Below are 17,409 nucleotides of genomic sequence, written 5' to 3'. Positions count from 1 at the left end.
TTATATAAACAGATACTTAGACAAAAGATTTTTAAAAAAAATAACAAATCTGAGTGACCAAAATAAAAATAACAAACCCTAGTAAGAAGCAGGGAATGAAATGAACACTGAATCCACATTCACTAGCAATCGTGAAAACCTCGAGATTAAAAAATATAATTTGGCACCAAAGTCCATAATAATTTCAGTTATCAATAAGACTTGTTTAAAAAATTAAAATTGTTTTCACTTGCTACATTTTGCAGACAAAGAAATACAAGTACCACAGCAAAAAGGAGGAGGGGAAGGAGTTATTGCATCTGACATTAGAAGAGAAAAAAGTAAGTCCATAAAACAGGAAGCAAGAAATACCATTGCCCACTCAATTCAAAGAGGTCACCACTGTGAAACTTTAATTAGAAATAAAACAGTCCAGTACTGGAAAATAAGAGGGATATTTTTGAAACAAAAACAATAATTAGATGTCAATTTCCCTTCTAAAGTCTAAAAGAATCTTAAAAGGGGTAAAAATTAGAAATGCTTTCCCACCTTTATTCCATAACATGTCTTCAAGATATATTTGGGCATCTACCGGTCCCACGGTTCTTAGATCATCTTCTGCAAAACAAGAGTCAGATGTGATGATGCAAGAAAGATTTCAAACGACCCCGAAGAGAAATCCTATTTATATGGGTTTTCTGTTGAAAAATAAGCCTAATGCCACTTGGAATAAACTCAAATCTACCAGTACATCATAAATCTATTTCAACTGATGGCTACTCCGGAAGTATTTAAAAATTTTAAAAGTCTCCTGTGAAAGTCAACTAATGTTCCCTCTAGTCCTGCCCCGTTCGGATCACGGAATTACACAGTATTTATTTAGAATGTTTTTTCAAGTAGCCATGCTTCCCCTCAGTAGAAAGGAAGCTCCTTGAGGGCAGTGATGATTTCTCTAGTTTCCAGAGCCTAGTGCAGGGCTGGACCCATAGTGTGTGCTTGAGCCACATCTGCCAGCTGACTGGTGTGTGTGTGTGATATGTCCTAACCGTTAAGAAGGGGACCTCAGAGAATAGTGGAAGGAGAATGCCTTCAGAATATTCTGATGATGTTGAGTTCAGCAATCACAACCCAAATCACCTTGGAATGCCACCCGAGTCCAAGCAAGTGGAGGGAGCTCCAGAAGGCCAGAGCTGAGGCGCTGCTGGGGATTCTGGGCTTTGTTTGAAAAGGCACCTTGTTTTCAGCAAGCCTGTAAAGCTCCGATGATAGCAAAGTAAAATCCCTCCACGACATTTACTTCAGCTGTGCCTCCAGTCTACCTCTTGTTCAGCTGCTGAGAATGTCTGCCTTTGTTCCCTTTTGCGAGTGCTTGCAATTTAATTATATTTAATAACTGCCTGTTCAAAATGTATTGGTGAATTACACAATTTTATAGTAGATGAAAAGATTATACAATATTTTGAACTCACTATGGCTTCTCATTAAGGTATGTCAAATATTCTATCATTCTAGAACCCTGCCCAGTGGCTTGCTCATCTCAATAGGGCTTCACTGGCTGTTCCCAGTGTCCTTTTACCCTTGTATTACCGCCAAGGCTTTTGTGATGCGCATAGAAGAAATTTGTAAACAGTTTTAAAACAAAATATTAACAATTTAATTGCCACATTCAACAGAAGACATGATTTGACTCACTTCTGGCTGATGGTCCTAAATAAAACAGCAAACAACAAATCTGAAGTATTTTGAATATCAAATTGTAAAATATCTGAAAGAATCTCCCTAGAGCAGACCCGGAGGTTTTTTTGGGGGGGCGGGGGGCAGTAGATGGAAGAGGGCAAAATTTGTTCATGAATCTTTGTGTCAGTCTGGTATCCAGTATCCATCGTTATATTATCAGTGAAAAAAAAAAAGAAAAAATGAAACATTTCATTTGAATTTAACTGCAGAAAATATAATTAGCAGTTAACATTTCCATTCTTTTAAAAATGCAATTTATTAATTTGACAGTCAATTTGTTTACATTCCTGATTTTCTATACCACACTAAAGCATTCTAATTTTACCCAAAACTCACACCATTTATCCCCAGGGAGTAATGTACATCTGAAGCAGTTTTGATGAATTCAATTAAAGCAAAACAGACAAGTTAGAGCTAATGACAAGATCAATAAAAACCTTAGCTGGGCTAACCTAGTTTTGAACACCTGTAATATATTAATCACACATCTTTATGAGATAATTAACCCATTCATAGCCCTATTCTGATGGTCTTATTAAAAACAAAAAGGATTAGATAGAAGCACCTAGTTACATTCCCCACAGCCTCCAGAGGAAGGCTACTACTATTTTCAGTTGTCTAACACTCTGGATCCTCTCTACATGTTTTTCTACCTATCAAAAAAACAAAAAAAAAAAAACAAAAAAAAAAACGATGTAACATTATTTTCCTCTCATTTTTTTTTTTACTCATGGAAAAAAAAGATTTTTAAAACTAATTCCAGTTTTCGACTAAAACCTAACATGATAATGACTGATATGGTAATTGAATAAGCTAATAAAAGTAGCTTTTCTATGATTTGTGACTACATCCCAATGTAATTTATTTATATCTGAGCATTAGCATGTGCGGCCACATGGCTCAATCGTGTGTCAGCTGCGGAATGCTGGTTCAGAAAGCTCACTAACAGTTTCATCTTTAAATAAAGTGAGAGAAGAAATGCCGGGAGAACAAACCAAAGGTCTGTGGTTATCTCAAGAAAAGATTGGCTCCCCAGAGGACAGCATTCAATGGGTGGAGTGGGAACACAGAAACAGAACATGAAGCTAATGAGACAACAGGAGATCATCTGCTGGACTAGGAGTGCCAGCAACTTCCCCCAATAAACACATCAATAGGTTTTTCCATAGTGATCAACCAGGTCCATTATTGGAGTTGTAATTAGGAGACCTGATTCTCATCCCACCACAGCTTCCCACCTCCCCTTCCCCCTCACTCATCCAACAACTTACACTAAACCTATAATTAGCTTTGATAACCATCTAGTAATCAGGTATGGCATTTGTGAAACAGAAGATGCTGGTTCTTGACTGAAGTGGTCAATAATCATATTAAAGATGGGACGTTAAAGTTAAATAATTTATTGTTTCAAATAGAGATGATGATGCTAATGTATCTTAAAGTTCTCCAGTTAAATTATTTTTCAAATATGATTCTTTAAAAAAAAAAAAAAAAAACATCAATCACTGTTCTGATGGTGATTTAAATAAATGGACTAATTCAAGATTTTCATCCTGGGATCTTAACTGAAAAATAAAGCAAGATGACAAATCCAACTATTTAGAAATAACTCGATTCTTTTTAGAGTGGGACCACATTTTTTTTGCTCACTCTAAGATTCAAAAGAACAGGGGATTAAGGTAAGCTGGAGAGTCAGCAAATGAAACCCCCCAAATTGCTTACATTTTGATAGCTGTGTATTATAGCTTAAGAAAGAATCTTAAAGAAGATAATGATTAAAAATCAAATAATTTATGTGGTTACTTGAAAAAGAATCTTTCAGTCTTTACAAGTACAGGCCCTCCTGACCTTGTGTTCTATTGGATTTGTCTGACAACAAGAGGTGAAAGAATTCAGTGGCTCCATTGTCTCAATAGTGGGATCTAAGAAAACACTGGCAGGGCTCATCAGAGAGGTTTATGAGCCTGCAATTCAAAGAGATTAAAAGGAAAAATCTACAGAGATTCTTTCAGGCTGAAGAATAACATTAAATAACTATTAGCAGCTTGCTTCAGTAAAGCTTACTAGAGCCCTCGCTGGGTCATTCACAACTTTTTCAAAGAGGAAGGGTTTTTCAGCTCCATTTAGGATACAATAAATATTTCTTATTTCTTAGATGAAACAAAATGTAATACTGGTCTCCCTCCCCAACAACTGTAAAATTTCTAAAACAAATCTGTGCTCAATGTCTAATCAAACCACCCCACCAAAACCTTTCAAATTTTCTAACTACAATTACATTTTTTTCAAAAGTAGAGAAGAGATGCTTAAAGTTCGAACATTACTGGGAGGAAAGAGATGAAAAGCCTCAATAAACCTAACATAAACAAAAAGATCAAGTCAATCGGAAGCCGGGCCATTATTCATGTAGGATGGTGATACAATACTTAACTACAACTAGATTACTGGTATATACACAATTTTCTAATTTAGCAACTGGTCTATTGAGTTGCAATTGCACATTTTTTAAAAGTACTTAAAATGTATTTCAAATAATTAAGTTACCTACATGTATGTTAAGAAGGTGAGTTTCTTGAAAACCAACTGTCATCTTTCTATAACTTGAAATAATCTTGAGATTTGTCATTCTTTACAATTCATTAAATTACACGTAATTAAATTTCTCACTTAAAAGGTCTGAAGAAAATGGTTACTTTCACTGTCCTTGACAAGTTTATGTTAAAAGAAAAGCCTTTTTCTCCCTTTACAAAGAACTTCATAGTGAGGCAACATTTAACTTGAAACCTGTTCATTAAATCATAAAAGCACTATAATCCTTACCCAGCTGAATGTAAGGGAGTCCCAACTACAAGGTTTTCCACAATCTAAGAAAAACTGCAAACAACTTGTAGCTTAATTAGGGACTTGGGGAAGAAATGCAAGGTGTGTCTTTTTTTTTTTTCTTTTTTTTTTTTAAAGTATGAATTAAATACTATTGGAAAAATACAATATTAAGCCTCAAGAATTGGGATCTCTTTCTGCTTAGCTACAGCCTAGGTAAGCACATAGAAAAAGGAGGATCCAGCCTGCTCCATAGAAATGTTCATTCCTGGCTCTGTGTAAGAAGGTGCTTTCGTTCCCACGGCCTGCACTGGATGAACAAGTTGACAAAAGGGCCAACTCTTATCTCTGATTGCCAGAGAGTTCCACTCCACCAGGAAATGAAATGAGGATCAATCCATTTCTAGTGTTTCACCTAACTAAGCAGTGCAATGCAGAAAGGAAACAACTTTTGGCCACTTCCAATTTAGTCTGGATTTGTAATGTAATATGAAGCTAAAAGTATTCAGCTGTTATCGATTCTATTAAATGTGATTCGCCACAATCAAAGCATCAGTCTACATTAATAACAAAGTCCCGGATGGCAAAGCCAACTCTAGAGCCAAAGATTCAATGAATACAATTCTTCAGATAAAAATTTTTCAAGAATCCGATGCCGCCCATCATTATGAGTCACCAAAGGAGTAATGCATACAAAGTGTTAATGAGCTCAAGAGGGAATCTCTCTCTCACACTCTCTCTCACATCCTGTACCCATGCAGAGGTTTGAAGTCAGATCCTATGACTTGACATTTAGGATTCTCTTGCTTGATATCAAAGTGAGTTATTATTGTTTTTATTATTATTATCACTTAATAATAAGAAAGGATGGACAGGATTTGGACAAAGAATGAAAAAAGAAGAAAAGAAGGCTAGATCAAAGGCATTGAGGGGAATAATTTTTTTAAAAATTGTTTAATTTAAGCTGGGAGCCCAGGATAACAGAGAGAAAAGGATAGTTCCTGGCTATACCGTGGAGGAATTTGAATCCTGTTAGTTTTTTTTGTTTGTTTGTTTGTTTTTTTAATTTTTTGAAAAGCCATTAGAAAAATTTTAAGGTGATAAAATTAAAATAATAACTTAGAAAAGTTCATCTGGTGATGAGGCAACATGATGTAGCAGATAGAACTTGGTCCATAGTAGGTGCTTAATAAATGCTAATTAACTGCTTGAAATAGCCTTGGGAGTAGAGGTGGCTTGGAAAGACTTAGTGGGAGATGTATTAGGCTGCTGTAATAACACAAGTGTGAAGATATGAGTCCAGACCAGGATGGCGGCCATGTGAAGGACAAAGACAGGTCAGGTACCACAAGCACTGCCAAGAACTTAACACTTTTTAAGATGACACCAAGATTTTGCTTGTGAGAGTTAGGAATCAAATTAAGAAAAGGGGAAGGGGGGAGGAAAACTGTTGGGCTTTTATTTTCGAGACAAGAGTAGAGGCTCCTTGGTTGTGAATAGCTAGAAATGTGAGGGCAGCAACCTCTTGGAAACTAGGTCCTAAAATTTTTATCTGTATTCATAACAAATGGCAAATGAATAAAAATGTTCAGCAAGCACCCAGAAATGTAAATTTCCTAAATATTGTATTCTTTGGTAAGCTTTTAAAACATTTATCAGAGATCAACAATTCTGCAATTCTAAAATTCTGACTTCATATCTAATTTTTTTTATTTTTTGCTGAGACAATTGGGGTTAAGTGACTTGCTCAGTTTCACATAGCCAGGAAGTGTTAAGTGTCTGAGACCAAATTTGAACTCAGGTCCAGGAGGGCTGCTGCCCCTCAAATCTATTTTAATATGACTCCAGTCCTGCTTACGGGTCTGTAGTTCTGTGTAACATTAAAAAACCAAAGCACAAAAATGCTACCAAAAAAAAAAAGGGTTTGTTTATATACAGATATTCAAATGAACAAATATAGCAATGTTCTGTTTGTATATTGTTTTAAATATTGACATGAAGCAACAAGGGAGATGACATTGGGCCTAGAGTGACAAAGACCTGAGGTCACACCCCTCAGATGCTTACCAGCTGTATGACACTGGGCAAATCACTGAAGCCGTTTATCTCAGTTTCCCCAACCTTGGGAGATCACACCCAAGAAACATCAGGACTGTAGAAGTTGTGCAGACTACTAAAATATTTCTCCATTCATCTTGGGAGAACCATAAAAGAAAATTTCTGTTTTATCAGTTATTAGAAAGCAGAAAATAAATAAATCTGATGGTAATGCTATTTATGGCCTTGTCTTTACTACTGTGGGAGAATAATATCTGATAGTAATCTTTCTACATGTATTCTTTTTCTTAAAAAAAAAAATTACCCATACCATAGGACATTTGTCCTATAGGGAAGGGGGCAAAACTTGAGTCACTAAATTAGGTAAGTAAACTTCCTTATCCCTTAACTGAACCTGCTTCTGTATTGAGCAAAGGAGCATGTTTTCTTAGTTTTAGGCCCTATGGTTTGTAGTTAAAGAAATCCCACCTTTTCACACATTAACTGGGAGCTTTGAGGCTCCAGTTTCCTATAAAATGAAAAAGTTGGACCAGATGACCTCTGGCTCCCAGCTTTTAAGTTTGTGATATAATCACAGGAGTGGAGGAGACCAGCATCTCAGGACGGCATGCCAGGAGGAGGTGCGGAGTCCTGGACCACATGTGGAGCAAAGAACAAATCCAGAAGCCAGAAGCAGCTATATGGCTGCCAGTACAAGCGTGGAGAAGGCACTCAATTCCAGGCCAGAATCCCAGATCAAAGAGCAGCCTATGGCTCAGCCATTCTGAACCAGCAGAGTTTCTTAGTTGATTGAGAGTAGCTGAGCCCAGCATAGTCTACTGAGATGCCAAGTTGGAAGGAACACAGTCCTCCTGCTCATTCATCAACCCAGGTCAGGAAATTATGGGGCTCGGCCCAGGGGACCCCTGTCCTGGATCTGACCACAGGATGAGCTGCTCCTGAAAGCCTAGAATAATGTAGTCCTTAATATCCAAGAAATCAGCATCAAGATTAATGTAAACTTTCCCTCCAGAAGTTTGGGACCCTGGCCCTAACATCTAATTTACAGTCAGGAAGTAGGCTAGAAGAATGAGTCAACAGAAAAAGAATCTCACAATAATTAGTTATTTTGGAAACACGGATCCAAACAATAACCAAGAAGATTGTGACTCCCAAACATTGATAAACAAAGACAAACACAATTTGGGCACAAATTCAAATGGAGTCACTAAAAACAATAAAGCAAATTTTTTAAAGTTTTAAAAAAAATTTTTATAAAAATGAAATCAGTATTTAAGGGGAAAAAACTGGAAGAGCTGAAAAATAGCTCATCACAAGAGGTACAACAAAGCCCTGCATAAGCAATAAACACCCTGAAAATTATGAAGGGATCAAATAGACACTAATGAGTTCATGAAACAACAAATATGTAAATATGTGTGTTTTTCCAAAATTAAAGACTGAAAAATAAAAGAAAATGTTAAGAATCTCATAGCAAAAGAGATCTAATCTGAATGCCATGACCAAAAGCAAACCTAAGCATCCTATTTCAAAAAAATCACAAAAGTATTTATGCCTAGATTGCTTCAAATCAAAAGATAAGATGAAAATAAAAAGAATTCATACGTTAATCTGTCCACCCCATCCCACCTCCTGCCCACCAAAAAACAGAATGAAAATTAAGAGAGGAAAAAAAAGAAAAGTTTTAGGATTATTATAGCCAAAATCCAGAACTTCAAGGTCATGGGGGAAAAACAAAATTACTGTACTGTGCCGGATCCTCCTTGGGCCCATCCTTGGAAAATGATATTCCAAAAGGCAAATCATATAAACTTAAAACTAAGAATAATATTTATTCAGCAAACTCTTCTACTGAAGAGGTTGGGAGGAGGGCAGGAAAGAGAGGCAGGGACAGAAATAGAGACCTTTAATGAAACAGAGGATTTCCAAGCATTATTGATGAAAAGACTAGTATCAAGTAGCACTTTTGAGGCTACTAAAGTCAAGAGAAACCTAAAAAGGTAAACAAGAATAATTATGTAAAAATGGATAGACTTTTACATTCTTAACATGGATCAATGATACATGTGTTCCTTAACAATCTTGTCTTCTTCATCAGGGAATCAAAGAGGAAATTTAATTAGAAAGGAGGAGTAGGAAATCCAATTAGAAAGAAGGAATACTGGTTCTGTCTTGATCTTAAGAAAAGAAAGGGAAAATATGAAAGAATACAATAGGAGAGGAGAAGGAAAGAAAGGCCAGGAAAAAAAAAAAAAAACTCTCATAATTAGGACATACAAGTGTAAGTCTAACCAAACCAGGAGGAAGTAATCAGGGAAGTGGCTGACACTTGAATCTTGCTCTCAGCTGAACTGGTCAAAGGGAGGGAGAACATACAAAGTTGGGTACAGAAGTGCATTTAAATTAATAGGGAAATAGGAAGGAAAAGAAGAAAAAGGCGAGATTAAGAGAGGGCTTTGTCCTAAACAATATAAACAATGTAGAAAAACACTTTGTGTCCTAAAAGTCTTAGCAGTTTGGGGTCTAATTCTTAAAATTACAGGTCTTATTGTGGCAGCAAAGAACTTGAAACTGAGGGTGTTCACTAATTAAAGAATGGCTGAACAAGTTATGATATATGTGAGACAATTCTATCATACTGTAAGAAATGAAGGGAATGGTTCTAGGAAAACCTGAGAAGATTTGTATGAACTGATACAGAATAGAGTGAGAAGAATCCAGAAGAATGATTTATTCAGTGGCAAAATTGTAATGACAAAAACTTGGAAAGACTTATAAGCTGTCAGTCAATAAACATTTATTAAATGCCTACTCTGTGCCAGGCACAGTGATAAGCATTAAGCCTGGGTGAGAGCCCTGTGGGACGAGCCCAAGGAGGATCTGGCAGAGGAGAGCAAGAACAAGGGCCAGGACAGAGGGGAACTGAGAAAGAAGCAAGGGTCAAGGAGAGATGGACTGAGTGTGATACCTGGCCACCAGGAGAACATTTGTGACCTTGGAGAGCAGTGCTCAGTGATGAGGCTGGAAGCCAGAGGAGAGGCATGAAGAGAGGAGGCTGCACAGACTGCCTTGTGGAGAGCCATAGAGGGCAGAGACATGAGACAAGAGGTAGTGGGGATGGAGAATCAAGGCTCAATTTCTAAGGGTTGGAGAAACACACTTTTGTTTGTAGTAAACGCTGATCACTGTAATGGCCAACCAGGATTCTAGAGGACACCTGCGCATGACCTACCTATCTCCTGCAGGCCACAGATTCAAAGTACAGAATGAAATGTTATTTGGGGGCATAGTTTGCTTGACTTCATAAGTTTGTAACAGGGTTTTTGTCTTTTTCTCAGAAGAGGTAGGAAAGAGATTTTTAGTTAAAAAAAAAATTATATTTTTTAACCTAGGACTACTTACTTGTTAGGGATAATAGGGATTACTTTCATGTATGGGTTGAACTAAATGGCAGCTAAAGCCAGTTCCAAATTTCCAATTCTGTGAGAATGGCCTGAAACCTGTAATAGAATTGGGCAAACTGATCTAGAACAGGAATTCTTGACTTGAAGTCTGTGAACTTATATTTGTTTTTAAAATGTTGATACCTAGTTCCCTTTCTATTTTATTTTATGCATTTATGAAGATTAAGAACCCCTACTCTAAAGATGAAATTGTGACATTGGGGAAAGTAGCAGAGGGATGAACATCAATTAAAGCAAAAAGTATCTGCTGTCCAAATATGAATGGAATAACATGGTTAACTTCAAAGAATTCTATGATGTAATTTAAAAACTCTGCACTTTTTCCTTATACTGAATACACAATAAATCTGTGATCTTGATTCAAGAGTTCCTTGCAATGATGGGTATCACAACCCACTCATGCCCACTCATCCCGTTTGACTTTTTTACATTCTCTGTCAAGTTTAACACTGGGGGTGAAGGCAAAGAGTGTGTCTGCCTGGAGACCCTCTTCCATTTCATACCATCTGACAACCCTAGTCCTCATCATGTGACCAGCCTATCTTCAAAATCTGGTATAGAATCCTTTGGTGAGATCCTTAATTTGTTTGTTTTTTTTCAGTCTCAGTGTTGCAGTCTGCTCACACCCACTTTTCTGACCTCTCACTGTGTAATCTTCCTCACCAGTTTCTTAAAGACAGTGACGTTCCACTTGCTATGATAAAGAAACATCAGCACTATATTTGTAATGAAAAGATAGGTCATTGCTGTTGTGGGAAGTCTGCGTTCAGTAAAAGTACTCTGTAGTTCTCAAAGCAATCTGGGGATTTTTTATTATTATTAGTAATCCAGCTTGTTGTCCATCTGTATTGTTTGTCCCAGATATACTCTGCTGCAAGCTTTAATGTCTATTTAACTACATTCTGAAATATGGGTAACAGATATTATTAATCCATTTGTTTTTTCCTCTGTGGATGGACAAGCCAAATTCTAATGAAAGATTATCATTTTCTTGTAGGATGTTCAGCAATTTCTTCAAAATACAGTTTGCAATGAAGAGCATCTGGAGTAGTTCACCATCCACAGGAAATGACTCTTTGGCCAACACCAGCTCTCCTCCAACGCAGGCTCAAATGCTTTTGGCAAGAATATGGCTCCACTTTGTGTGATTCATTTGATACTATCATTAGTCAATGAGTCAAGTCTCCAATCTAAGAAATTTTGAAAGATCTTGATATATGGATGGGAAACGTCTTACTGAGGCAATCTTGGTAATGGCATTTTATTCTATTTGAGTCCAGGGTTTTTTCATACCCTGCAAACACGCTACATCTTTTAGTCAGTAGTGAGATGGTAAAGATGAATTACACTGCTGAGTATCATTTGTCAAAGTCTGCTTGTTCCCTAATAATATCTTCTTCTAGTATACTCTATCTTCACAAAGCTAGGTGGCAAAGTGGAGAGAAGTGAATTCAAATCCAGCCAGAGATACTGTGTGTGTGACAGTGGGCAAGTCATTTAACCTGTTTGCCTCAGTTTCCTCATCTGTAAAATAGAATAATCATAGCACCAATCTGAACTGTTGTGAAAATGAAATGAGACAATATTTTAAAAAGTGCTTAGCACAGGATCGGACACACAGTAAGTACTACATAATTATTTATTCCTTTCCTTTTTTTTTGTAGAATGGATGGAGAACTGTATAGATCAGTAGGTATTGATTTTCATGCTCATAATCTTATAAAACACAAAAAATCTGAGTTTTTTCCCCATCTCTCAAAGAAAATATCTTATAAATGGAGACCATCACAATTTTATCACCTCTAGTACATATTTCTTCCATACATATTTGATCCAATGTTTTTTTTTCACTCTTTGTTCTCCTTAGTTCTCCATTTTCCCTTGCTGTGATATTAGATTCCATGTTCTTTGATAGAGAAAATAGATCACTATAATAATCTTTGAGAAAAAATCCATTTTTCCTTTTTTTTGTAGTTCCTTTTTTCAATTTCATCCTTGAATGCTGTTGAGATGATTTTGCTTAGACACATATCTTGCCAAACTATCTACAGCTTTTCCTTCTTTCATAATTCCCTCAATTACCAGTGTCCTCTCTTTGCCTTTCTTTCCATCCTTAGACTCTGGCACAAAATTGACACAAAAAAATACACGTTTGTGGATTTGACTTAGGTCTGAATCTTGCTTCTAGTGCAAACTAGATGAGGAACCATGTACAAATCACTTAACCTTTAAATGTCCCCACTCAGTTCTCTAGAACTGTTAATTACTGAGGACTTGCCTATCTGCCCTAGTAAAAAGGGTCTCCATAACCAAAAACTTGTTATACTGAAAACATCTGTTAATGTTCTCAGGGATGTTAAGAACTTTTCTTTGTCCTAATATTCACTGTAAACTGTAAAGTTTCCTACCTGGCTGCTTTAGTTTGGGGCTGCTCCGACTTTTCTGCTGTGCCCCAGGAACCTCATCATTGTCAGAGCTCATCTTTTCACAAAGCAGAATCAGCCTTGGTACTCACACCTACCACTAAGGACTGAATGGAGGGCAGAGCCATGAACTCCAAAGCCTCCATTTAAAGAGAGTGCTAAGAATACATATTTCCTCATTCATGTCTTAGGAAAATCTCATCATCCAGTAAGATGGAGGTAAAGCCTTGGTAGTCAATACCTCAGTACATACTTCTTCCCTCATCTCTCTCCTTATTTTTTGTATGTTGTTTTTCTCCATCAAATTAGCAGGGGCTGCCTTTCTTGTGCCCCAGGCATTTAACACAGTGCCTGACACATAAGAGACACTAAATAAATGTTAACTGACTTCAACTGCAACTAAAAATATAGCATCGATCCTCAATATATCAATTTATTCTACTTGTGTAATAAAAATGCCTATGAGATCAGGAAAACTAAAATTCCAAGAAAACAGGGGATATTAATATTACTATGTTTTCCTGGACAAGCCAATAAATTTATGAATAAAAAATGTATAGCCTTGATGAATTTTTATAACTTTCAAGCATTTATCTGAACCAAACACAAAGTTCTGTATTTTTGATTTGCCCAGAAATTTTTTCAGAAATTAATTATAACCTTTAAAAAATGAAAACTGTGAAATATATAGAAGAATTTAATAGTCTATTACATTAAAATGTACTGGAATAATTCCATTTACACCTTTGAACTAAAGCTAGGAAAGCCAGGTAAATTAGTATTTCAAGGTTCTCTTGAGAATGATGGAAAAACTAAACTAAACTAAACTAAGAGTTGGATCCTCTGTTCTTCCATCACCTCTTTACCCTCATTTATTGGAGTCTGTTGGTCATTTTTCACCCTGCCTCTTCCTGTTTTTCATGTTGGTCTAACCTACATCTCTGAAGGGTCAGAATGACTCGGTTTTGGATCTCTGGAACTCCAGCTCTTCAGACGTCAGATTTCTGATCTGCTGTTAATAGTACACATGCTATGGAGTGGCAAAAATGCAGAGTGACAAGGGAAGGACACACCCTGGAAGCCTGAGGGTACAGCTTTACATGAATGATTCTTAAGCAATGTGGATCCCTCTACCTCTGCACTGCAAAGCTGCCCCACAGCTCCAGAGAGAAGGAGAGCATCCAGAAGACTTGGGTGGCTAGTGGCTGGGAACCAAGAGGCACCTATCCATCTAATTGTGTTGGGGACAACATATTTTTTTCTGGTAAATAAATCATATGAACTCTGGCTACCAGAACCCACAGCCAGGCATTCAATGGAAGGACATAAATGGAAACACTTCTTGGTTTTCTATTGCTGCTTTAGAAGAGTGCTGGAGGAGGGAGATGACCACATATAATTACAAGAAACATATGACCAATATTCAGGTCTTCCTTAAAGTTAATATCAAATTATAAAAATATTATAATTAAGTTCTCAATAAGCCTCAAAAATAAGTTTACTAGAACCACAGAATTTAGGAAGATATTTCAAGATTATCTAGCCCATTTCATTTTACCAATATAGAAAATAATAGCTCACAGGGAGCTTTGTCACTTGACCAAATCTGGTCCCTTGACCAAGGTCAAAGAGCTAGTTAGGCCATTTACAAACAGGCACAAAATCCAGCGTTAACCCTATTTTCTCATGAAGTATTTTTATATTACACAGTGATTACAAATGAAAAAATATTTAAATTCAATGAAGCAATTCATGCTAAAAATACACTTTTAGGTTTGGAATATGGCATTAACGTCACATTAATGTTACCCTACAACATTACACATGGTCTATTCTGCCTAAGCCTTTGTTTCCCAATCAGGTTTTGGTAACCTTAGTGGGAGGGGAGTTAAAATGTCTGAGAGAAGAGGTTTGATGATGTGCCGATGTACAATGGGAGGGAATTCAATAACAGGCTGGAGAGACAGTGGGCTTTTATCAGAACACTGCAAAGTGTTGGTGGCTACCCGTCAATGCTGAACCAGTGTGTTACTGCAGAGTGTGAGTGAGTGTTTTCCCCACAGGCAGTAAACTATTATCGACTCCCCCCATTAGCATGGAGGGTGGATATTGAAGGTTCTAATGGAAGGCTGAGGGACTCCTATCCTGAGGCCAGAGCAGAAAGACAGCCTATCACTTCATGTAACGGCAGCCCATGTGTGACAAACCTGACCTACATTTCCCCCTTTTCTTTTTCACAACAGCCTGTCGCTGTTTTAAGGAGCTATTTTCTGAGATGCATAAAAGAAATGCATGCTGGAACTGCCTAGTTAATGTGCTTTCCACAATATTTCTTGGAAATGTTTTCTAAAGGAACAGTTTACATTAAGGATAAATTATGAAAAGCTAGCCTAAAATAAGACCATAAGCGTATGAAAAAGTATTTAAATAATTATGAAGTGTTTATAAAATTATCTTATACTGTGCTTCCTTTTAGACGTTAATTATACCATACATATAGCTAAAATGTTATCAAAATATAGCACAGTATGCAATTCAAGTAATTAGAAGAATTTAATAAAAAGGGTTTTTTGAAATATTATCAAAAGCTAAAAATTTCATAATTCATTCTAAAAATCAGTTCCCAGAGCTCTGTAAGTGGCAATTTCCTGTTAGTTCTATTAGCTTCCCAATGTATACACAGTAATCACTACTAAGAATAGAATGTAATTAAAAAACAATGATGGAGGAGGAAAGAAGGCAAGAATAATTTGGTACAAAAACGGCAACGCTGAAAAATGCTACTCCACAATGGCACAGACCCTCCTCGGAAGAGCCGCCACTGCTAGTCAGCGCCTCAACGGGGACCTACCGCGCCGCTGCAGGTCATACGCTTTTTTGGTCTCTTCGTTCCCTAGAATTTTCCACGCCTGATCAATCTCGATGAACTTCTGCACACACTCTTGCATGGCTCCTGCTGGCACATCTGCGCTCTGCTTGTCGGGATGATACTGCCAATCAAAGAGAAGGGGGAGAGTGAAGTGGGGCAGTTGGAGGGGGGTGAGGAATCAATAGCAGATCGAGACGCATTTTGAGGGGGCTGATGGGATGAAGAAAAGAAAGGTGACCAGAGAAATGAGACAATAGTTCTGGGCACAAGACTTTGTGCCAGGTGACTCAGAACTAGGAACCCCACCAATGGCAAGCCGTGTCACAATGTGCATACATAGCATTTTCTGGATAAGCTGCTGATGGGATCCCTGGTCTCATGGACAATTTATTTAACAGAATCTGAGTGATAAAAAATAGATACCTGCAGAGGAACAAAGTATAAGATAGGATGAAGTGAGAAAAGGGGCCAAGGGAGACACTTACAAAAAGTATATAGAGAAATTCATAAAAAAGTCACCAGCTCATTCCACATAAGCAGAACTTTATGAGATTCAACTATCACATAGGCAAAATTAATTCTGATTTTCAAACAACTAGGCAGCTTTCTTAAATTACTTCTTCAAAACCTTTAGCTTTGTTTTTGTAAATATAAAGCTACAGATTACTGACCATTACATTTTTTTGGCAAGTGTGTATTCAAAAACAGATTTAGAAGAAATAATTAACAAAATTTTAAAATGGAAGAATGAAATGACCTAGCTCAATTTAAACCAACTTGTCAATGAATTCTTTGTTTCTGTATTTTATGGAGGATATTTTAGGAGGATCTTCAGATCACTGCGTGATGTTTCCAATGGTTATGCATTATCCTAAGTCTTTGCCAAAGATATACATTTCTATCAGTTTAAAGAAATATTACAAATATGTTTTTATTTTTCCTCTCCAGTGCTGTCACTTTGCTCTCTATGCTCAAATGTCTTATTCTATCATTCTTTTCTCATACTTTAATTTCTTTAATTACTTTAATCCTTTAATTTCTTCTTTTTTTCCTCTTCTATCTCCTTTATAGTTGAGAAGTATCCACATGGACGTAAAATAGTATGCCTGAATGTTTCCAACAGCAACAAAATGAAGAAAAGGCATCCCCCTTTAGCCAAAATTCATATTAAAAAAAAAAAAAAAAAAAAAAGGACAACAGTAGCAGGAAATCAGAATGTGAATTCTGCAAGATTCCAAAATTCACAATAATGAATTTTCACTGTAAGGCAAATCATAATATATATATATATATATATATATTCCTAAAATCTACTGAGCAATCATTCTAGAATGGCATTTGATCAAAAGTATTTAGTGGGTTTACATTTTAAAATTAAACTCTAGAGTTTTAGGAAAAGTTAATAAAATTTCTGTAATTTAACATAATATTTTCAAGGGAAAAACAGCTAAATAACCAGAATCATGAAATTTTAAAAGAATTGTATGACTCTCTTGACAAGCAATTATTTCATCTCCCCCAAAAGACCTCCAGTGCAGGGAAACTTCCTTATTTTTCCTGAGACAACTTTTTTGGATTGTGCTATCAGAACTTCTTCATATTAACAAAAACACCTGCCAATCTATAACTTCTGCCCAAGAGTTTTTATTTTATCTTCTGGGCCAAAGCAAAACAAATGTCCCTTTTGTTCAAGGCAATTTTTCAAGTTGTCTTCTCCTTAAAATTTTTTCCCCCCAAGGAAAATGCTCCTAATTTCTTTAACCTATCTTTCATAATCTTAGAATTCATAGCATACTGGTGTATTTCATTTTGTATGTTCAGCAATCAATGAGATATTTCTACTGATCTTTTCATCAAATATTTCATAGGCATTTTAAAATAGTCACACAAATTATTATAAATACCACACAAAACAAATAATACAAGTTTCTGTCAAAGGAAAGCAGTGACTTATGACAATAATTGGCCAATAATCAATCAACAAACATTTATTTAGTATCTACTTTGAGCCATGCAGTGTGCAAAGTCCTAGGGATACAAAAGAGGCAAAAGACCCTGC

At 36.5% G+C, this 17,409-nt stretch overlaps 1 protein-coding gene across 2 annotated transcripts in view; it reads right to left on the bottom strand.

Moving 5' to 3' along the window:
• DNAJC24 (DnaJ heat shock protein family (Hsp40) member C24) overlaps positions 1-17,409 on the bottom strand; it is a 61,674-nt gene that overhangs the window by 2,050 nt on the left and 42,215 nt on the right. For both annotated transcript variants that reach the window (XM_074272927.1, XM_074272928.1), the window contains exons 3-4: positions 15,333-15,471; positions 529-597 (exon numbers count right to left, since the gene is read on the bottom strand). In XM_074272927.1, the coding sequence (XP_074129028.1) occupies positions 529-597; positions 15,333-15,471 (208 nt within the window). The remainder of the gene's footprint in view (positions 1-528; positions 598-15,332; positions 15,472-17,409) is intronic.

The sequence above is a fragment of the Sminthopsis crassicaudata genome, chromosome 6 (genome assembly GCF_048593235.1).
Source record: "Sminthopsis crassicaudata isolate SCR6 chromosome 6, ASM4859323v1, whole genome shotgun sequence".
Classification (NCBI taxonomy): Eukaryota; Metazoa; Chordata; class Mammalia; order Dasyuromorphia; family Dasyuridae; genus Sminthopsis; species Sminthopsis crassicaudata.
This window is presented reverse-complemented; position numbering and strand designations above follow the sequence as displayed.